Source organism: Alligator mississippiensis, chromosome 2 (assembly GCF_030867095.1).
Source record: "Alligator mississippiensis isolate rAllMis1 chromosome 2, rAllMis1, whole genome shotgun sequence".
NCBI lineage: Eukaryota > Metazoa > Chordata > Crocodylia > Alligatoridae > Alligator > Alligator mississippiensis.
The window spans coordinates 95547152-95570236 of record NC_081825.1 but is presented as its reverse complement, the minus strand read 5'-3'; the positions used below and the strand labels follow the sequence as shown (position 1 = coordinate 95570236).

At 41.6% G+C, this 23085-nt stretch overlaps 1 protein-coding gene across 8 annotated transcripts in view; it reads left to right on the top strand.

Annotated features, from left to right (window-relative positions):
- The first annotated feature begins 220 nt into the window (after positions 1-220).
- The window catches only part of TMEM131L (transmembrane 131 like), a 125343-nt gene continuing 102478 nt past the window's right edge, over positions 221-23085 (top strand). For 6 of the 8 annotated variants that reach the window (XM_019481474.2, XM_019481472.2, XM_019481473.2 and 3 more), the window contains exons 1-3: positions 221-379; positions 1020-1090; positions 11687-11730. In XM_019481474.2, coding sequence (XP_019337019.1) covers positions 256-379; positions 1020-1090; positions 11687-11730 — 239 coding nt within the window. In that variant the 5' untranslated portion in view covers positions 221-255. Of the gene's footprint in view, positions 380-1019; positions 1091-6054; positions 6196-11686; positions 11731-23085 lie in introns of those variants that run through there. The other 2 variants (XM_014593876.2, XM_059721949.1) reach the window with 2 other exon arrangements.

Below are 23085 nucleotides of genomic sequence, written 5' to 3'. Positions count from 1 at the left end.
ATCCCTCGGCTGCGGACAATGCCCGGCGCTGGCGGGGCCGCGGGCGGGCGGGCGCGAGGGCCATGTGTAGCACGGCGGGCGGAGCCGGGGGAGGAGGCTGCGCGCTCGTTGTCGGGGCTCGCCGCCCGCCCCGCCTCGCCTCGCCTCGCCCCGCCCCGCCCCGCGGTGCCGCACAGGCGCGCAGAGCGCCGCCCGCCCCGCCCTAGCCCAGCCCAGCCCAGCCGCCGCCGCCGCCGCCGCCGCCGCAGCAGCAGCATGGCGGGGCTGCGCTACCCGCAGGCAGGCAGCTACTGCCGCGCGGCTGCGGCCATGAACCTCCTGCTCGGCGTCTTCCAGGTCCTGCTCCCCTGCTTTCGGCCGGGGGAAGCGCAGGGCCAAGGTAAGCGCTGAGCCGGCCCCGCCCGCATAGCGGGCGCAGGCAGCGCTGCCCCAGCCCCGGGCCCCGTTCCCCCCGGGCCGCGCGGCGGGTCGGCGACGGACGGCTCCCCGCTGCCGCCCCAGCTCCGCGTCGCTTGTAATGGTTGCCCGCCGCCCGAACCCGAGCAGGAGCGCGGCTTCCTGCAGCTGCAACAGCAGCATTGTTTCTCCTGCTCCAGCTCCCCTCCTCCAGCAGCCAGAGGACCCCCCTCCCCCCCCCCCCCCCCGCCTGGGCCATGCTGCCACTGCAGTGCCAGGCCCCCCCTGCGGGGCAGGCATTGGCCTCCCAGCCCTTTCTGAGCCAGATCTAGGATGAGCTTTCGCCACTGCTGGAAATTGGCTCCTGGAGGCATCTTCGCCTGCCAGGTTTGCATGCCCGCTTTCAGATGTCACCCACTTCCGCCGCTGCATTTTTCCTATGGAAACTTTATGATCCGTCTGTTTTATTTTTGCCATTGGGACCACAGCAGCGGTGAAAAGGAAAGCCTCTTTATGTCAGGCTTGTTTAAGCCTCAGGCTAATACAGCCCCCTCCCCCCCCTCTGCCCGTTTCAAATGTGCTTTGTTACTCCAGCCTGTGTGGTTTTTGTTTGGTTCATGTAGCTATCGACCCCATCCCCAACGTGGTGGAGCTGTGGCAAGCTGAGGAAGGGGAACTTCTGCTGCCCACTCAGGTGAGGAGACAGGGTGACAGCACTGGTGGGGGTGAAGGAGGAGGAGCACAGTCTTCTGGTCGGCCGGCAGTAGCACTCATGTCAGTTTGCCAAGCAAACAAACTGTGTGTCCACTGCACCTGGCAACAGTGCCCTTATTCTAAGTCCACCACGTGATAGCTTGAGTCATGGTGGCTTCAAGTTTGGGGGGTGGGAGGGGTGTGCATGTGTGAGACAGCGATTGGGACTGCACCTACACAAGGTTGCTGCAGATAGCAGTGTGCGCAGTCAAGATTAGGCTGCAACTCAGCAAGAGGCTGGAAGTGATATCGAGCGGCATGTTGGGAAGGGAGTGCTTGGTGTTGCTCTACCTGGTTTTCTCAACAAGGATCCAGCTAAGATTCTGCAGTGTGCGTTGAAGATTTAAGTGGGGGAACTTGGTTTTACTGCTTAAAAAAAAAAATCATGTAGATTGATCTATCCATCCACACACACAGGTTTCTATCTATATATAGCTAGATCTATCTCTGTAGATCTGTAGAGATTTATAGATGTGTGTGTGTGTATTTTGCTAAATTGCCATTGCTGTTGCCATTTATTTGTATGTGGCTGACAATTACAGTTTAGCTGGTCTATTTATTGTACTTGTTGCACCCTATGCTGTCTTTCTTGATGATGGTAAAACTTTAGATGGTTGATGTTCCACCCTTGAGATGATGGTAGAACAAAGCGATGTTTTTGTAAGTGTTTCTGTGTATGTATGTGTGTATGTATTGTGTGTGTTGTGAATGTATATGAATGCATGTAAAATATACATATGTATAGTTAATCCTGTTCTCCTGAGAACAGCCTTTTCTTTGTGATGCTGCTGTTCACAATGCCACCCTTTTGGCATATTTTAGCTGGGTTAAGTGTTAACATGTAGCTGCTTTGAAGAGCAGCACATTTTTTGTTAGATTTTGCAGGAGGAAGGAAAGAAGTGCCATATTGTAAAATATATGGCTGCTCTTAGAAATGCAGAAGAATGCTAGGAGGTGCACCATAGAATTTATGACATTTGAGGTAGTCTAGTGCCATAAAATTTGTTTTAATGGGTTATGCCCAGAGTGTAGAATTGTTGTATTCTTCTAGACTTCAAGGCACCAGGCTTACAACTGGGAACGATCAGTCCTTGGGGACATTGCTCTCTTCTGTAAGAGGCTAATAGAACAGCTTTCCTATTGCAAGTCATATCATTATCATATCCATGTTATTGGATATTGATTCCAGAGTGGTGGTATAAGGAAGCTAACAGAACCACTGCTGGGCTCCAAGACTTGGTAATAGATGCTATGGCTAGGCTACTTCTTAGGTTCTAGGTTGACAGCGTTTTGTGTTTGTATTAGAGTGTTACCTGTGCCTGCAGATACTTTTGTTTGTTCATTATTTTCTTCAGAATTTGCTTGGTTTCATATGGAAGATTAAGTAGGGAAAGTTTATGATCAAAGATGCATAGGCCAAAAAGAGCTTTATTTATTTATTTTTTTTCTGATCCTAGGCTAAGTTTGCTGGGCTGACTATTAAGGGGAAAAAAATCTCAGTTGTAAAGTGAGCAATCTTAATGTTGAAACACATTAAACATGAAACCACACAGTGACAGTACCTGGTTATTTTTTACAGTAAAGCAGCAATTCAGAGATGGTAATTATAATGTTTACTTGTTGGGAAGAGTAGGACCACTTGGGAAGGACTCTATTTGGATGGATCTTCCTTGTAAAAGAATTACTTAAAATTAGTCTTGTACTTCACCTGACATTTATTTGTTATTTTGCTTACTTCTGTGGAAGCAATAGGTAAAGATCAGGAGAATGTTTTCATTTCTCACAGATTCTGCATTGGATGTAGAAAAAGAAAGTGGCCTTCTAATTTCAACTGTGTCACAGTGACTAATATGTAAAATAGTTTTGCACTGGCTTTCTTTTCTCAGCTTGAAACGCTTAGTAGGCTTTTACTAGTCAGGTGGTAATACAATGGAGTAGGAAGTCCTGGACCCATCAGCCAAGTACCAGGGCACAGTCCTCTTAAGAGGCATAGCCTTACTACATAGCTGCTGGAATTCCTCCATCATGCAGTTGCTGGTCTCAGCACCTTTCTTTTCAAGCTTTTGGCTTGTAAATATGATCATTTATAAACCTGCTTCTCTAACTAGCAGGAAGGGGGAAGGAGATTGTGTTTTAACCACCTTACCCACAGACCCTCTTGGAAGGATCACAGAGGGGAAGGGAGGGTTATTCTTTTCTGCTCACTTCCCTAGTCTCTGTTTGTTGGGGTTTTCCTTCATTGTGAACAGCCTCAGTGCTGTGGTTGTCGTTGTCTTATAGATTTTTCCAAGAAGTAGCAGAGAGAAGTGACATAATATTGGCAGTTTTGATATTCATTACACAGTTTTGAAATTACAGCATGTGTGGAGGCCGGCTTAGAGCCAGGCAGTGCTGGCCAGGCCACAGGAAAGGGGGTGCTACATTGAACAGGCTGTGCCTCTGCCCCTGGGAGCAGCTTTTGGCACCCAGCATGCAGGGAGGAGCCCTGCCAGGGCACCGAGCCCTGCTGCTGCCGGCCGGGGGGTCAGGTACAGTGCTACTGGTCTCGCTCATGCCCAGGTGGAGTACGGCCCAGCCGGCCTCCACACGTGTGCTTGACCAGACTCCTGGCAGTCTATTTGTTACATATTGGGTGAACTAGGAGCAGGAGTAGCAGTAATGGAACCAACTATTTGTAGATGCAAAGTGAAGTGGCACTGTTCTTCTGTATCTTATCTTTTTTTTTTTTTTGGTAAATGGGAATTTAAACTCCACAGAAATCTGTTGTTCAGTGATTCCCCACTCAGGGGAAATTATCTTTGCTTGCCAGTAGCAAAGCAGGTTTTTCATGGTTTTGTTACCTTTACAAGAACTCCATTTCATAGGTCACAAAACTGAACAATACTGACTAGGCAGAATCCAGTAAAATGAATATTTTCCTTATTTTCAAGTGCTATGTAATTCTTATTTGGAAGAAAATATTCAACTACTGGCTTCATTATGGGATGAAAAAATTGACATTTTTCTAAAAGTAAGTGCTAATGAAGACTTTAAAGACTGAAAACATTTTCACTGCAATATGTAATTCTTTCTGTCCCGAATACAGATACTCATCAAATGATAGCTTAAACATCTGCTACTGCGGCTAGGGTTTGAGTTGGAGAGTTAGAGGTTAATATGATCAGTGTTCTTTTCAGCCATTAAAATCCTCCATTCATATCTTTGTTTTCAGAATCAAGAAACTTAGGTGGTGTGGGGGAAGGGGGAGGGAAAGAATTTGAATTGAAGAGAGAGAAAATTTACTCAAAAGATTTGTATTTGCTTTATGGTCCCTCTCATAGCTCTTGTCTACTTGAGCTGTATCAAGTTCATGCTTTTTGCCTAACCTTCAAGGACCTGCCCACCTCCATCCCTCACATCTTTGCTTTCATTTCCCTTTACTTTCTTCTTGTTTATGCACCTCAAAAGCCCCCTCCCAACTTCCCCCTTTATATGTAAAGTATGCTTTGGAAGTCATACTTCTTTTTCTATGCTGCTCCCTTGTCTTGGAATCCCCTTTTTTAGTTTCTGATTCCTCTGAAAATACCCACCAATCCAAAAACCTTTCAGTGATGACTACCCTTTCTGGTCTACGTACATGCAGTCAGTAGAGTAACTAGGGGGAGGCAAGTAGGACACCAAAAAAAAAAAAAATCAGCCCCAGCTGCTGATTTAGAAGGGTTGCCAAAATGGTGGCAACAGCAGTAGTCCATGTCTCGGGGGGAGCCCATGCTGTTACACCTATAGCTGGGAGCTTTGAGTCTCTGGGATCAGGTAAAACTCTTGTAGCTGGCACAATCCCATACCACTCTTTGACCTCCTTGTCCAGGGTGCCGAAATTTCTAGTTACACCTCTGCACACAGTACATGAGTCTAGATCAACAGGGGACTCAACAGTGCTTGATCTTTTTTTCCATGGGCTGGCTGGGTGGTGCGTGGTCTGTCCACGGGTTGTATCTGGTGCAGGGGCAGGAGGGTGGGGGAAGCCTAGCCTTGATTCAGCTGTATGGGAGAGGAGGGAGCATGGCCTGACCCTGATTTGACCTCCATGGGAAGGGGCATGGCCCAGCTATGATCTGGCCTTGTGGGGAAGTAGAAGTAGGCTCGCCCTAATCTGGCCTCATGCTGGGGAGGGGATGTGACCAGGCTCTTACACAGCTGCACGGGGCTTGGGAATTTTGACAGTGGGGGAAGGGTAGTAGTATTAATTGCTACTGCTTGCCCAGTGCTAAATTTCCTGACTCATGGGGAGCCCTGTGGGCCAGATGCCATGGCTCTGAGCTGGATTTGGTCCCTGTGGGCTGGATTTGGCTCATGGGTCTGGGATTGAGCACTCCTGTTCTAGATCATGACCTGAGTACAGCGTGTGTTCGTGTGCGAGCTTGTTAACATTTACTCCCATTTGTAGTTGAGTATTTAGCACATCGCTAGCATTCTGTCAGTAATAACTTACAACCATCTCCATACCAGTGTTTCTTTTTGCAGTTTATTTTGGCTTTTGGTTTTACAATTGCTCCCTTTCTGAATCTGACTTGGACTCTGGCATAATCTTGATTTCTTTTGTTCCCTGGTGGTTCTTGAAGGTCTCTTGTAGGGAAGGGAAGCAGGTGGGCTCATACTTGTTTTCAGGCCTGTCTTATTTACTAGAAGGAAACAATTTTTAAAATCCTCCTTATTTATAACATTGAGAATTTAGGCTATCTTGAACAATTACAAAAGAATGGAAAACTGATGGGATTTTGATATCAAGGGGGGTGGCCTGATTACAGTCCTGTCGTTTTTATTCACACTCTTTATAAATCTGTGGTTTTGTTTTTAATTTTCTGACAGGTATTAATTAAAACACTAGGGAGAAAAAAATCTTTAAAGGACTTGCCACCTAAAATCTCTGAGTCCTCCAACATGGAAAGAAACACTGTTACAATTTTTCTAAACACAGTTAAACAAGCGAAAGGAAAAAAGAATTGGGAAAAGGATAAGACGTTATATACTGTATTTACTCGAATAGAAGATGACCCCAATTATAAGGTGAGCCCTCAATATTTAGATTCCATATATGGAAAATTTATAAGTTTACTATCATTTTCCAGGCATAGAATCTAATTATTGGACATGTGCCTTGAATTTGTCCCCTTCCCACTGCTACAGCTGGGGAAATTAAATCTGGGGGATCAGGTAGCCTTCTCTCTGCTTCCCCCCAGTGTTTTCCCGTGGGAGCCCCTTCCCCCTCCCATTACTGTCAGACCCTGCTCTCCTTGGGCATGTAAAAGTGAAAAGCAAATTAAAAAAAAAAAAGTAGCCTTGAAATTAAACATGGTTGTAGCAATTTGCATATAGTACCCATAGATGTAACTCATCCAGAATTGATGCATGTTACTGTTTTGGAAAATGCTGCAAGTTTTAGCACAGGTGTTTCATAAACACAATTTTGAGTAGCACTAGTGTCTGGGGAGAATAATGGGACTATTCTGTTCTGAAAACATAACAGAAGAGTTATGGAAGAAATCTGAGGCATTACCAACCATCTTCAATTATTTTAAAAGTGAGTGGGCTTTCTATATGTTGTCATATTTGTACTAGCTGATTTGGCTAATTAGCCCCCACTCATGACTGGAACTGGGTGTTCTTGTCACGAATTCTGGGATCCTCCAAAAGTTTATGTGCAGGTGAGGTGCAGGGCAACCTGGTTTGACTTCACTTTGTGCAGGATGGGGCCACACTAATCATATGTGCCAGGCTGAGAGAGGGTGTGCAGAGTTTGCCCACTGTGGGCCATGTGTTTTATAGTCATGCTCAGTGTTGACTCCATTTAATTAGTTTCATAGTTGGTTTTGATTGCAGTACTGAGCACATGCTGCTTTTGGCAGCAGTTTAATGATAGGCAGTGAGTGCATCTATGTGTTCATTAATGCGCTGTAATTGGTGTTAACTGCGTAGTAGCGCAGGAGCATTTTTTTTTTGTGATGCTAATGCACAGTAGACTAATTCTTCTGCACATTAGCGCATTAGCACGTTTTTTTTCCTGCCGTGCCAATGCGCAGTAGAATCAGTCTACTGCTCGTTAAGTTTCACATGTAGATGTGCCCGGTGTATTTAATCAGATTTCCTTGTATGCTATTATAAGATGAAGGGCTTTTTCCCTCATGTCCTGGGGGGGGGGGGGGAGGGGGGGGGAAGGGGAGGGGAAACCTCATCTTGTATTCAAGTAAATATGGTATGAGCACAAAAACCTGGAAGGGAGACACAAACATGACTTGTTTTCCTTGTCAGGTACCTTCTGAAAAAAAATGTTAGCAAATTATTAATGTAGTGCTTCTTAAAGCTGTATATTCTGGTAATCACTTCCAGAATTCAAAAAATCAGTGGCATGCTAATTAACAATTTGCAGGGAAATCCTAAGTAGGGAAATAATTCCTCTTTGCTATCTCAGATTCATAGGGGGAATGTTTCTTTTTTTCTAAAATACTTTCAGTTACAAGTAAATCCTGGGTATGGATATTGAAGAAGGCCATGAATAAATTATCAAAGCTAGCTTGCTCTGTGCTTTTTCTTTGGAATCTGAGACATTGCCAACCATCTTAAATTAGTTTGAGGCGAGTAGATTTTTAAAAAAATTTTGTCACATTTGTACCTGTTAGATATTAGAGACTATTGAGATTATCTGTCAGAGATGTAAATCAAGTCAAATTCATACTTGTAACAGGTGTTAGGAAATTTCTATAACTAGTGATTTCTCATTACACTTGGCATTTTCAGGCTTTTGGAGGAAAATTGGAGGAAAATGGAAATGCAGTACTATTCATCCAATGTGGTCAGCAGCAGCTGGAATTCCAGCTGTAACTCTACTTATTTATTTCTCGTTCTGTTGTCCCTTTTCATGTGTCCTGAGTTTTTCTTTTTTTCCCTTTTCCTTGGTGGATTCTACTTTGGAACTGTGGTTGGTAAGGCATCATTCTTCATTCCATGTGCATAGCCCCAATATTATTCATCTTTTCTCTTTTTCTATTTTATCCATAGATCATATACTGGATTTCTTCTGTAGCTCTTCTGTTACTTTTTCAGGCTGGAATAGTCTCATTATCCTCCTCAAACAGTTCTGACATGCTTCTAATTTATGCACACTTTTAGACAACAGCATTTGGGCCTGTAGAGTAACACATTTTTTACATTTGTTTTTGTAATTTAACTTTCTGTTTTTTGTTTTTATCTGGAAGATGAAACGTTTCAAAATGATTTAGAGACTTGGTTTGATTTACTGATTCTGATGTCTTTCTCACTGTCTCAGTTTGCTGTTACTCTACTGTCCAAATCTGTAAACTCTTCAATGTCCTTTTTTCCGTTGTTATTGAATAATGATTGGGACTCTTGTTTTCAGTGTTGAGACTCATTAACTCTGTTTTATATTATCTGTATCTTAGATGTGATTTTTATACCAGTTTCTATGAGGAACTGATTTTTGGGCATATTTTCCTTGTTCCTAGATACTTATTTTTATAATCAATTAAAATAAGCCATGAACCAAGGGAAATTAAGCAGGGTGAAAACCTGCCTTGGTTACAGAGGAGTATTGGCCATTTGTTATTAATGCCCTGATTATTCTCAGATCTTTTCTTCGGTCTACACAATGCCAGATGGTAAGGACCTGATTTCAGTTCATGTTCTTTAATGAAATGTCAGGAGTTAATAAAGTTAATCACCATTCCTGAAATTACATGTGTAACTGAAACGTGGCTAGATAATGCTGCAATATATCTTTAGCTCAAACATATCCTGTTAGTTAAATACAAGGAGTATATAAGGTTTTCCACTTTAAATCAGGATTCATCTGAGTGTATTTAGTTTTCATCAGAGTCTGAGACTGACTTAAGGAAGATACAACTTGTGTTTCTCTATATAGGCTGCTCTACTGCATTTTAAAGTCCTTATCTGAGCTTCAGGGGGTGTGTGTACACAAGACGTGTACTATGGAGTAGACTGATTAACTCTACAATAAAGTCTTGGCATCTCCATGTGCAGGGCTATTAGGCTGGAGTAAGCTAATAAACTCTGCAGTAGGGTAATACTTGTAACTACAAGTACTATCCTGCTGTGGAGTTTTTTACTTTGCAACACCACATGTAGACACTGAGGTGGCTGACTGCGGCATGAGGGTGCTTTTCAGTGCAGGTGCTGCCTGTTGGCTAGACCCACATTGGAGCACCCTCATGCCCCAGCCAGCTGCTCCACAGCACATTGAGCCAGGTCAGAGTGGCCCTGGGCTGGTAGGCTGACCCCCTGGACCCCCTGCTAGCCGAGGCTACTCCGACCTGGCTCAACATGCTGCGCTCTTGGGTACATGTGTAATTATAGCGCCTGGGAGCAATGATATGCACATGTAGATGTTCCTAGGGTATGTGTCAAGGTGGTCGAGACTGGCTCGTGCAGGGAATACAGAGGCTGTCCTCTCTTAGCTAAAACTTGATAGCTCCCATAATGCCTGTGTGACTCTCCCAGGTGCTTTCTAGCTTAGCACACACAACTGTTTATGTACAGGATGCTATTTGGGATCCTGTTAATGGGCACTCCAAATGCTGGTAACTCTAGTTAGGCTGATGCTGAGGGGGTATCAGCCTAAATAAAGAATCTTGACAACTATCACAGTGTTTTCTGTTTTCCTTTCCAAGCGAAGTTGAGGGAAAGATTGTAGAATCCTCAGACTACTTTAATTGTTGTCAGTCTTGTTCTAGGCTTAGGTATGGAATGAAGACTGCCCTGGGTTCATTGCTTAATGATCTGCTTCTGATCCTGGACGAAGATTGGATGTGCATCTTCTGCTTTTTAAAAATGACTAAAAGATGCTTTAAGTAATATTACCCATGATTTACTTATCTGCTGATGCTAGTAAAGATAGGTGGCATTGTACTACAGTGGTTGTCTTTCCCTCTTTTTTGAAGATCTAGTAACTGTTCTAAACAGTTGTTCCCATCTCCTGAGGTTCTTTCTTGTCCTCTCAGCTTTCCTTGCTCAGTGGTCTTGTGTGGTTGGGCAGACAGGTGTGCCTTCAAGTATGTATGTAGGTCATACACACCTAGTAAGCTCCCATTTCAGTGAGCCTGGATACTGTAGGTGATTGCCTTTTCTGTTGTCTAGCCAAAATTGAAATGTGATTCATAGGTAATTTTTTGGGATGAGTTGTATTTTTTTTTATATAGGTAGCATGGGACAACAAAGAGAGGACATGATAGAAATGACCCTTTCTGTTGATTTTGGTGAGTTTTCCTACTTTTTGCCATTCAGGTTTACAGCGTATGTGTCTTTTGGAACCTGCATCTATCTACCTCTGTAATAGCTAAGGAAAACTAATCACTTGGCAGGATGATTGTGACCTTTTCTGAAAACAGTTTCATGAAAGTTGTTCTTTTCTTTCATCAGTGTAAACTGAGTTGCTGTAATGCATTCTATTTTGAATTGCACGTTAAAGCCACTTGAACACTTCAGCTGGTAAAACAAGTAGGCAGCTATAGTCTAAAAAGGGTTTTCTTTGGGGACCTTATTCACTTCTAGTCATGGTTCAAAGTGTCTGGGTTTGAACTGCAAACTGTCCCAGCTTGTTTCCTGTGCATCTCTTCGCTTTGCTTCTCTTCTTGCATCTTATTCCAGCAGTTGAGAGCAGCTGTGGTGTTTGAACTTACAGTCCCTGAAAATATTTGTGTACTTCAGTGCTTGGTGGAAGGCCCTGTGATTAGGAAGCTGCTTCCTTGCCTTTAGTCTGCAAATAAAAGTTTGGTGAATTTCAAGGCATTCCACAGTCTGCTTTCTTATACGTTGTCCCATGAATGCATTGAGGGATGGCAAATAATTTGAGTAGCAATGATTTCAGTCTTTGTGTTTTGGGAATTTCTAATGTTAGTGTTGGCCTATCTTTAATTTTTGTAATGCTTTTAATAGATTGAATTTTGCATGCACTAAAGCTCCTGATAAGTGCATGTGTTTAAACTAAAATAAGTAAATTTAGAACTAAATTTGGAAAAAAAAAAAAAAAAGTGGAATGGCAATAAAATCTGAAATCTTGGATCAAGTTTGTTTATTTACTTAAGTGTGGAGTTTTTTTAATGCCTAGTGGAACCACTTAAGTAACTTTATAATTTGTGACTTTTTAAAATAAGTTCTTAATATATTCACTTCAGTAAGAGTAGGCACAAGGGCTAGGTATACACATTCAAAAGCTCCGAGGTAGAGTCAGAGTTATGCGGTTTTTCTGCAAGCAGTGTAATTTAGATTGGTAGGGAACAGAACACACGTTCACTCCTTGGTGGGGGTGTATGTGCAAATCTTAGGCTGGGTTCCACCATTTTTAACTTGGTCTGTGTGCTAAACTTATGTTCTGCTACAGGTTTTGTGTGTTGAACCTCTGTTCTGTTTGGGTATAGACCGGTTTTCGATCACTTATACCAGTAAAAGCATAGTATCTGTACCTGGCCAAGATGTACACAGTATTATAATTCTGAACACCTCTCTTGGTATTTTTTCTGTTCATTAGGTTGACTCTGAGGAGGATGTGGAGGAACATCCACAAGAGCAAAGGTAAGTAAAGTCCAACCATGAACGCTACAGCTCATTCCAGTGTATAAACCACTTTAGAAAATATTGAAATGCCATCGAACAAAAATGTTCTGATTTATTGTGTTTAGGTTTATTAATATACTTTTCATGGCTCTTGGAATGACAGTTACAGCAGGGGTTCTTAACTTTTTTCTTCCTGAGGCCCCCCTAGCAAAAAATGTCATGGCCCACCAGTGCCACAGCAACTGTTCTGCATATCCAGTATGCAGGGTGGGGTATAGGTGAGGTGTGGGGGGGAACGGGGTATAGGTGACGTGTTGTCTCCCCAGATTTGTAGGGTCCCACAGTGGGCACACAACTGCAGCCTGGCTGAAACAGCACAGGTAGGAGCCATCTCTGCAGCCCACCAGGTAGGACCCGGCACAGGAGGGTAGAGTGGGGCGACAAGACTTGCTGCTGCTACTGGGACCCCTGCACCAGCTGCACTGCTAGCAATGCAAGGAGTAACGGACCAGGGGGTTCTGGGGGTGCGCTGCTCTCACCTTGTCTTGCCTCCAGCCGCTTGCATGCCAGGCCATGGCTCTGCCTTGCTCCCCTGGCCCAGCTGCTGCCAGTGCTCTCCTCAGGCTGTGGCTCTACCCTGGAGGGGTAGTGAGGTGAGGGGTAATGCAGACCCCCTGAAACCTGCTCATGGCTCCCCCAGGGGGTTGCAGATCCCCAGCTGAGATCTGCTGAGTTACAGCATTAGGAGTTTAATACTAATATAAACTTAACTGTTGTCATTGAAACTAGAAAATAAGATACAACCTGCATAAGACAGAGAGAAATCGTCCTTTGCCTGCCTTCCTTTCTTTTTTACCTTTTCTCTCTCAAACACATTTAATTCTTTTTTTGCAAACAAATAATAAAGATTTAGACATTTGTGAACTGGCTTTGTGTACTTTTCATGGGACTGGTTGAGCTAGGAATCAGCCTTAAATCCCAATGGCAAATTGTAATATTCTCCGTGTTAACATTATCCAAGTGTTAACATTCAGATATTAGTGTTGGGCAGAGTAAAAGAGTTATGATAGGGAGAAACCTTGTTGCTTTCTTACCATAGTATCATGAACTTCCAGTTTTTGAAAACAGATAAATGATAAAGTACTTAGGTAATGCAGTCATCTGTATTGGTGTTGGATCTCCTATTCTGAAGGATTGTATAATATCTGCAGTATTTATAGATTGACTAAAAAAATTGTTTCCTCTACTACTTTTATATCTACCAATAAAACAGTTCCTTCCTTTCATATATATTAGTGTGGGTGCAACTTCCTGTGCTATCTAAATCCTACAAATAATGCAGCTTAAAATAAACCTACTTTTTAAATCTTATTCTAACAGTGATATGATAGCTGTGGTTGTCCAGAAACTTGCTTCCTCTAGCCCATTGCTAGTGAAACACAGAACTTGTTAGTTATTCGTGGAGTGGCTTTACAAGATGATCTCTGTGTCATCATTGAAAATAGTTTCTTTTTTCTCTAATATCTGACAGAATGACAAGAATGGTATTAGGAATATAATAACAGAAATATAGAGCACTACTTGCAGTTCCTACTGGTGTGCTGTGTGTTTCATAGTCTCAATGTGTAGCTGCTGCGCAAACTGCTTAGTTTGGTAGGCAGAATTTCAGTCATGTTTCCTGGTAGAGAAGTAGGAGTCGAGTCTTCCCTTGTTATTCAGGCAAGTCTTTTATTGACAACAGTGCGTGTTTTGCCTGAAAATGACTGAAATTGTTTTTCCCCACACCCCCCCTATGGTTATACCTGAAGCTTACTAAGTTTTTTTTTCTGTACAAAGTTTTCAGTGTATATCTAATCAAGTTGTCCTTGCTGAGATGTAATTGGGAACAACAGTGCCAAATGATATAAAGAAGATATTTTCTGTGCTTCTCATTAGTGGCCAGAAACATAAGCCTTAGGGGGGAAAAAAATTATTTCCTATTTGCTTTCTTCGGAAGACAAGAGTGACTCTGGTCAGAGTGCAGTACTGGTTTCCCTTGCCCCAACCATGGTTTTGCCAACCACGGTTTTAAGTATCCACACTTCAAAGAAGGGGAGGGTTTAGTTGGGAAATACACCCCCCACATCTCGCTTGGCCCCGCTGGTGCCTCTCACTTGCCCCCACAGCCCCTGCTTCCCAGCCCTGCCGGTTTTCCCAACCACGGGAACTTTCAGGAACCTCTAACCCCTGTGGTTGGCGAGGGAAACCTGTAGTAATACAAACATTGTTGAAACTGAAAATCATTTGAGATTTGTGATACAATGCAAGGATTTCAGCCAGTTTAACCATTTATGTTGTTTAAAATATCTCAATGGCCAGTCCATTTCACATGTGGACTCCTGTTATGAAAATATAATTTGTCAACTTTACTGATACCTGGTTGAAAATGGATGTCAGCGACTGTAGTATTTTGGTGCTGCAGGAGGCTTATCTAAGTAGCTCTTGTTTGACTCTTGATGAGTCATTTAAACTTCTTTTTGTATGTGCTACTGCATGTGAAAGTTATTTGGACATTATAAAGAAGGGCTAGAAAAGAGTTTGGAAAAATACTAATAAAGTAGGATTCCCCATTTTACTTATTTACTTTGTTTCCAGACTGACTTTCATTCTTTTGGATTATCCTGTTGTATGCTGAAAATCTGGGAATTTATTTTCTTTTCCTATAGCAGAGTGGACAAGAGCCTGAAAGCTGCAGTATGTCTTATTGATTTGCTGGTAGCATACTTTATCATGCACTCAGCAATATACTGTAATAAAGATACAGCAGGCAGTCATGAGGAAACTCCCAGAGCATTAGAAGCAAAATTCACTTTGTTCTAAAAGTAGCACGTGGAACAGAAATTAATGCTGAAGGTGAATATATAGCAGTCCCCAGGGCTGAAGCAAGCAGACGGGTTCAGCATCTTGGGACATATGCAAAAAAAAAAAAAAAAAAGCCTTATGTTATCTGTAATTTTGAATTCTACTTTAATGGGTTCTTTTGGGAGCTTGTTAATCTAATTTTAGAAAGAATGTCACTAAAGCATTAACAGTCTGTTAACTGACTTCCTGTACATGCTCATCTTGGTATCATCCATTTCAGATGTTGGGTTTTTTTGTTTTGTTTTTTGTTGTTGGCTGGTTTTTTTCGCATGTCAGGAGCACAGAGGAATGGATTTATTATCTTTTGTAATCAAGTTCCCACATTGGCTGAAGCGGAGACCATTGGGAAAACAAGAATATGGAGATGGTTGCCAAAAAACACTTTTTGTCATAAATTTTGGAAAGAACCTTTAATGGATAAGTCAGAAGTGGATTGTTTGGAACTGTGTAGGCTGGCAGTAGCTTCAGTGAGATGAGAAAGGAGATGGTGCTGGTTGCCTAGGTTACAACCTCAGATTGGAGACTCTTTGGTAACTTTCCTCTATTTTTTGGCTACCTCAATAGGAGTCAAGGGTAGGTAATGATGCCAGCAAGGAGTTAAATAGTTGGATATATTATTTTGGACCACACTTTTCAAAATTAAAAGTTTCTCTTCTTTGGAAAGGACCTGACATGCAATTTTAAGTTTCTAAAAAAAAAAAAAAAATCCTGCCTTTGGGGAGGGGGAGTGAAAGATGGCTTATAAAAGGAAGTTGTCGTAGGTTGTTATCAGCACATGAAAGTTGATGACAAGAGGTGACAGGAAGTTGCTACTTTTGCAGTTTGGTGAATCTTCAGTATAAATAGCTGAAAGTGGACATGCAAATAATACTTGTCTTAATTAAGGCAAGATAATGCCTGTAGCTCATCTCAGCTTGCTAAACTAAACAGAGATGATACAGTAAAATATGCTGAATCTTCTGGCCAGATGCAATTTAGCCGGGGACAAAAATGCAAGACCAAAAAGTGAAGTTCAGACAACTGAAAGAGGTCATATGATGAAGCAAGCTTTGATAAAGGCTCTTCTTGATATATAGAAAACACTAACTCTTAGGGGCAGAAGCTTTCTAGAACTGGTGACTTCGGAGGATTTAGCTATGTTTGTTTTTGTCATCCAGCTTTTTCACACTAGGACATGCATATACCCAGAGAGATATAGGCAAGTGATAAACAGAGACCAAAACTATTGAAATAACCACATTTTGACCTTAAATAACTAGTCTTTGGAATAGACAGGAGAGAAGGACATCTTTATTAAGATTTGTTTTTAAAATTGTTTACAGTTTTAACACTTTCAAAGAGAAAAGTCCTCTGACTCTTTCAGTTTGTAGTTTTAGAGAGAAATTTGCACTAGAATTAGATTAATTTGTATAAAATGAGTGTTGCTATGTCTGTGCACCCTTATGTGATAGAGAGATGCAACAGTACTTAATGAGAGAAGAAAACTCTGAATAGATCTGTCTTGCTCTTCAGCTGTTTCATATATGTTACTAGTGAATTGCCTGTCAAGAATAACGGGGAGGGCAGGGATGGGGGTGGAGGGGGAGCTTGATAACCTTAACCCTAACCCCCACCCGCCCACGACGCCACCACCCAGAGAGGGGGTGGGGGCAGGGTGGGAAGCTTGCCCCACCATCCCCTCTTTCCCTTTTTACCAGCACCACATGCTGCTGCTGCTGCCTCTGAGGAGTAGGGCCGGGGGGAGGGGGAACAAGGCCAGCGGTGCTGGCCTCATATCCTCCGCTTCATCCCCGCTGTCATGGCGGCACGCCACCACCATCGCCTCCTGTCTAACGCTTTTGGAGCATTCTGATTGTTTTTTTCAGTAACTAATCAGAGCGCTCCAAGAGTGTTACGGACAGACGGACAAATTCTTTTATTATATTAGAATATTACTAATAAATAGAATAGAAGATACTTTGCCCAGTAACTGAAACATATTAGCTCTGCTTTTGTCTTGTGTAAAAAAAAAATAAAAATAAAAAATAATAATAATAATAAAAAAAATCAGATAACAGAAAATTTATGAATGTGACTCCCATACCTCAGGTGATTTTATTGTGATGAACTTGCTTCCTTTGTTTTATGTAAGAGGGCATATGACCTAGTGGAGTGGAGATGTTTGCTGAACTGGAAGATATAAATTTAATTCAAAACAGCCAAAGAATTCAGCGGCTAAAATAAGCATTGATGGAATTCCATCTTCTTTCAGCTGTTAAGAAATTCCCTTTGATCTCTGTGGTCTTTGTTTCCTTTCCTTTTCCGTTTTTTTTTTCTTCCCCTGTGAAAATCTAGGCGAGAAGTTTGAAGGTGGATTGATTTATTTATTAGATCTATGCTCCATCCTATCCAGAAGGCTCACAGCCGCTTACAGTACATAAAACATGTTAGTGTTGTATGGTGTTGACATGGTATTTTTCATGAAGCTGGCCAGTGAAAGGGAGTTGACATTACCACAGTGTGATGTAAGCTATGCTTGAAGCATTTATAATAAATTTTGAAAAGCACACAATTTACCAGGTGCCTGAAGGACAATAAAAGAGTTAAGTTCTCTGTAATTCACAAAAACTTGAAAAGCAATTAAATATTTGGCTCTTAATGCTCCAAAATGTACTAGTGCTCCTTGGTGGCAGTTGCTAATCAGAAAGTTAAAAATTGACCTGAAAGAATTGGCACACTTCACATTGGACAATGGAACAGCTACAAATGAATTTGTTGTTAATGCCAAATTATTTATTTCATAATTAGTTTATTGAGTGCCAGAAACCCATTTGTGCCTGTTGGTAAATATATATTTAGAGTAACGAGAATCTTTATGCAATTTTTAAATAACGAAATAAAAAAGGCTGGCACACATCACCTTTATGCAGTAATTCCTCACTGCTTGGTTATGGAGAGGCAGTAGTGTGGCAGACTTAAGTTTAAGGGAGTATACATCATTTTTTTTTGGTTTGTTTGTTTGGTGCCCCACCAAAAAATTGGTGGGGGAGTGGAGGGGGATTAATTTGTGTCAACCTGAAATGAATTTTTCAAGTTTTCTTCTGGAAATTAAATACTGACAAAAATCATCATGAGTCTTATGAAGCATTTGTCCAAAAATTTATTTATTTTGTGTCCCTGCTTATACTTTATCTTTAAAATTAAGTCAGATTGAAGTTTCCAGTGAAGATTAATTTAAAATGAAAAACTGAAATGGAATGCTCTACTTTTAGAATATCAAAATAAAATATTGATACTTTTTTTCTGAAATCTCCCTCCTGTTGTTTTCAATAGAGCTATTTTTGAATTTTGCAAATTGTATACGTCACACTGAAACTGCATTTTTATGTAGATAGACTATTAGGAAAAATTTATGCAGCTTTATGTAGGAGATACCTTTTAATCGCAGGTTAGAAATTGAGCAAGTATTTTTCATAATTGTCTAATAGATCTAGCGTGCGCGCTCGCTCGCGCTCTCTCTCTCTCTCCCCTTTTCTAAAAGAATGTCTTTTTGTTAAAGGCTGTTTAGTCTTCCTTAATTGGAGTGTATAACATCCCAGATGCCTCTGCATATATAGAATTGGTCCGTATTTTGAGATATACATATATATTCTCTTGTCAGGTTTTTTTCCCTTTTTAAAAGAATATATCTTGACCACTGCACATTTCTTACAGCCCCAGCACATTGTCAGGGAATCCTCAATTCCAGTTTTACCACCATTTGAAGAAAAAGGGGCTTACTTTAAATTTACGTTTTGTTTTTCATGGTTCCTAAACTAAGGCACTAAAAAAATGCATTTGCATATTTTATTCAGGCAAAAATAATTTAAGTAGATGCATGCAGGCAATGTGCAGGAAAACAGAATGATCAGAAATGGGTTAGAAAAGAGTAAAGTGTTCTTTGGGTGAGTGAAAAACTGGCCTTTGTTCCTTACTACTCCCATAGCATCTCCCAAAAGGATGAGATACTGTAGTTATGGAGAAACAGACGATGTGAAGGAAAGTTCGGTTATGACAGCATTTTCCTAGAGTTTGCAAAGGGATGGTGAGCAAGCTGGCAGCTTTCTGCCTTTGTTTCTTTTAGAGAGGGATGTGAAAGATCTGGCCCATTGAGGTAGTCCTGAGGGGCTTTTCTGGCCTCATTTTCAGATCCATTTCACAGCGAGCACGCACAATTTTAATGCCACCCCCTCCTTACCCACTGCCAAATTTCTGGTTTTGGATTGCCATTTGGCATGCAAATTGACAGCAGCACGAATCCCCACATATTGGCTGTGCCAACACAGCAGCTCTGGCAGCTACAACAAAAAGCCTGGAGGGCTGCAGTTGGATATGAGTCATAAGACTCATGAGAAACCCCTCAGGCTGGATCTAGCCTGCCAGTTCATTTGACACCCCTGTTTTAAAGCACCCTTTTCTTTCTCATATACTGTAATTCATTCACTGTTTAATTCTGTCTTGGATTGCATGGTGTAGCACTACCCTTTATTTTGGTGATTCCCAAAGGTGTGCTGCGGCACACTAGTGTACTGCAAGAGCAGTAGAAGTGTTCTGCAAAAAATAATGCTTTGTCAGTATAGGATCTGGCCAATAGAGCTATGTTATCCAGTCCGTGGAGTCCCTCCTGGGGGTGGGGGGGTCCAGAGATTTGGTAGTGGGGGAGCAGTGGTAATTAATGTAGTGACTGCTCCCATACCCCAAATTTCAACAACCCCCCCCCCCACCCCCCCCCCGTGGTGGGATACGGCCCATGGACTGTCCTGGCAGTGCTCATCTAGCCCGTGAGGCCAAAAGGTTGAGTTACACGCACATGCGTGCACACACACTTTTTGGTTGTAAAACTTTGCTGTCACTTTTAATTCAGAAAAAAATGTGCGCCCCCCCCCCCCCCCCCCCAAAATCATTACTCTTTTTACAGTCCTTATTCCAGAATGTTTATTCTTTTACAATTGTATTGCAAGTCTGCTGGTGCAGGGAAGAAAAGACTTGGTTAATCTCAAAACGCCATATGAAAGTATGTCAGTGCTACATGCAAGCAAATGAATCATCTGGCAAGCTTATCTTCTAACCAAAATCTGAAATTACAACATTGGTTTAGACCAATTGATTATATTCTGTGCCATATCGTAGAGCTATATTCCATGCCTTTTTAAGAAATAACATTGATGGAAGAAAATGAGTCCAGCCGACCTCCTCTAAAAAGAGTTCTCAAATATTCTATCCTTGCCTTAGATCCTACGTGACATTAGTTGGAACATTGTACAGGTGTTAAATCCCCTAATTTAAGCCTTTTAATCCACATTATTTTTTGTCAGAGTGTGGGGAAATGCAGAATTGTTATTTGATTAGAAAACAAATAACTGTTGGTATGCACCTCTCTTGCCACTCTGAACTTTAATTACCAGGAATATGCACGTTTGCCCCAGGTGCATTTGGTCTGTAGAGTTTCTGTGTCATGCAGGCTTACAATGGACTTTCCCACCCTCTTTTAAGTCTGGAGAAGTCAGCACAGGATTGGGACTGAAACTGCTAAATTTGAATCTTACTGTTGTCATTAGCTCAAGAAGTGGCCTAAAGCCACCCCACCTGTACATGTTTTAAATATATAAACAAATAACAGTTTTTGCCTTTTTTTTTTAAATCTGGTGTTCTGTATTTCTTCCTTTTCTTCTTCCATTTTCTTTTCTTTCCTTCTCTCTCTTTTCTTTCTTTCTTCCTTTTGTTGTCAGATCTTCTTTCCTTATTGAGTCCATTTATCTTTCCAGTCCTTTACTTCCCAGTCCTGTTTCTCAGTCTGTGTCTGTCTGGGTCCATGCCAGTAGGTTGGCATCACTTCTCTCCTCTGGATATGGGTTCTTCCGGTAAGGGCTGGACTTCAAAGTTTATGTTGTATTCTGGGGCCATGTTTGAGCTTAATGTTTTTCATGGCCTAGGAGCCTGTGAAACTCTAGTGCTCTGCCTTAAGTTTTATTGAATGGTGAAGTTTTCAAAAAGTAAAATGATGAGACCTGTGTCTTCACCTGTATAGTGATTTATCAGTCTACATGCACATCTATATGCATGATCACATATCTGTCTTGCAAATGTGCTGAGAGTTTGTCTCCAATCAGAGTGGAATCTACCAGTGAAACAGATCCCTGTATTGGAAAGTGTCTTGCCAGTGGTTTGTAAGTAAGCTTGAGATGAGCACTCTGGGTTTATGTACTCACATACCTCGTTGAGGAGCACAGTATATTGCTTTCTAACTAACCTTATGGCTTTCTGTTTCTCCTGTGTCCTTTTTGGCCAACTGCCATGGAGGGTGGATTGGTGGTGTCTAAATTCACCTCTTGTCTTGTCCCAGGGCTCAGTCCCTGCTGTCTTATCTAATGAGATGCAGAGGGAGTTGAGGTGTGGCCCTGACAGCAGCAGGGAAGGGCTTGGGGAATAATAGGTGAATTATTAGCTCAGAGAAAAGCAGCTCAGAGGAGAGGCACCTATGTATAAAGTTTGGGGGTGAGAAGGATAGAGCAAAGAGTTCTGGGAAGAGAGCTAAGGGGTCAGCAGGTACAAGAGGATGGAGGAGTGAATGAATGCTTTGATGGATTATTGATTTGGGGAAGAGAGGTAATTGATGGATTTGGGGGAGGAGATGGCTGGTGGATTTGAGGGGTGATGAGTATTAAGCCACAAATTTGACAGTAGGAATATATTCATATAGACTAATCTATACACAAGCTTTGTTGCTGAGTCCTTGCAGGCTCATCTGGTTGTGTTCCGGGACCCCACCTTTCCAGTGCACGGCTTCAGTGTGTGGAATGCACCTGGGACAGAGACATTCATCCTCTATTCCTGACTGCATTTCCTCTAACTTACGCTCCAAGCAAGGCAAGAGCAGTCTTTGGGGATTTACAGTTATCATTCTTAAGACAAGAATATGACAAACTGACAGTGGGCCAGCTCAGTATGCCGTGTAAGTGCATACTGTCTGAATTTGAGTGCTGTCTTGACACACACATCAATGTCTATGTTCCCAGGAGGAGCAAAATACATATCTTGTTAAACTAGACCCATCTTGTTTGGAACAATCCTGACAAAACTTTCCTTTTTTTAAGTAATGGGGGAGTGGGAGCAGTGGGATATGTTGCATTTTAAAGAGAACATGCAGCAGGGAAAATGCCTCTCTAGGGCTTGTCTGTCATCATCAGGGATTCGTGTTTTCTGCTTGCTGTGGAAAAACATAGATTTTCTTATTTTAAGGAGAAAAACCCGAATTTTCTCCTTTAAAAGAGAAAAATGCAGTCCCTTCAGTAATTAGACATTTGCTTTGGTAATTTGGGTAGCAAATATAGGCAAGACAGCAAAGTGAAGTGCTTGTTTATTTACCACTTTCAGTTTAGTTATTAATTCACACTTAAGTTTTTAAACATCTAATTAAACTGAGATGAGCATTAATTTGTATCTACTTTGCCCAGTAGCAGCTTAGGAAAGATGAATTTTTTAATGTCTTTTGGGTGATGACAGGTTACTTTTGAATGCCCAACTTCTCATTATTATGGCCAAAGCTAGCAGCAAAACGCTGTCAAGTACCATACTCTTAGTATTTTCCGTTCATATTCAGTTAAACCTTTTTGTTACCCCAGAAGTTCTTGAAGTATGTCTTGACTTAGTTATCACACCTTGCCTATAGGTAGAATGGGGCTGCATTTTGTTGTGATTATTTTTAAGAAATGCCAGGAAAATATAATTAAAAAGAAAAAGATAAAAAGCTAGGGCATTTCTTTATCTATAAAATAACCTTTTGTTTTCATTTTTTTTTTTTTGCAACAGTAAGAGTGAATATACTTTTGAAGTGGGGGTGCACAAACCAGGAATTTCCAGAGTATAAACAACACTGTCAATATAACCTAGCTCTCAAAATTTAAAGGGGGAGAGAAACCCCATGTGGAGAAACTGAATGTTTGTTTTCTAGGAGGAAATGAGTGTACCCTCCTCTTTGGTCTTTTGTTTTGTAGAATTCCCTCCAGTAGCCCAAGGATGCAGGGATTTATCCTTCCTGATGAATCTTGTCCAGTCAATTGCAGTTTCATCCATCTGCATGCAGAAGTCCCCAAGTGTCAAAGCTTAAGAAATTTGAAAAACATACAAAGCAAAAAAATCACAATTTATGACTGCCATGATGAAATCCATTCAGAGCTATAGAACATCTTGCACATCAAGGATTTCTAATGACATAGATACCATGAGAAGGTCAGAACAGGGAATTAGTTGTTTGTTTTCAGCAGACCCCTGAAATGGACTGGTTTTTATGTGGCTGGATTCATAGTTTTACTTTCTTTTATTGGGAAACATGAGCCTTTTAACAGGAAAAAAAAATACTGAAATCTTACTTGTTTATTCATAACATGCTGCTTAAGGGAATGTAAGAAATCTAGAAAATGGCTTGACTTTCTTTAAGTCTAGATGGATTTAGAA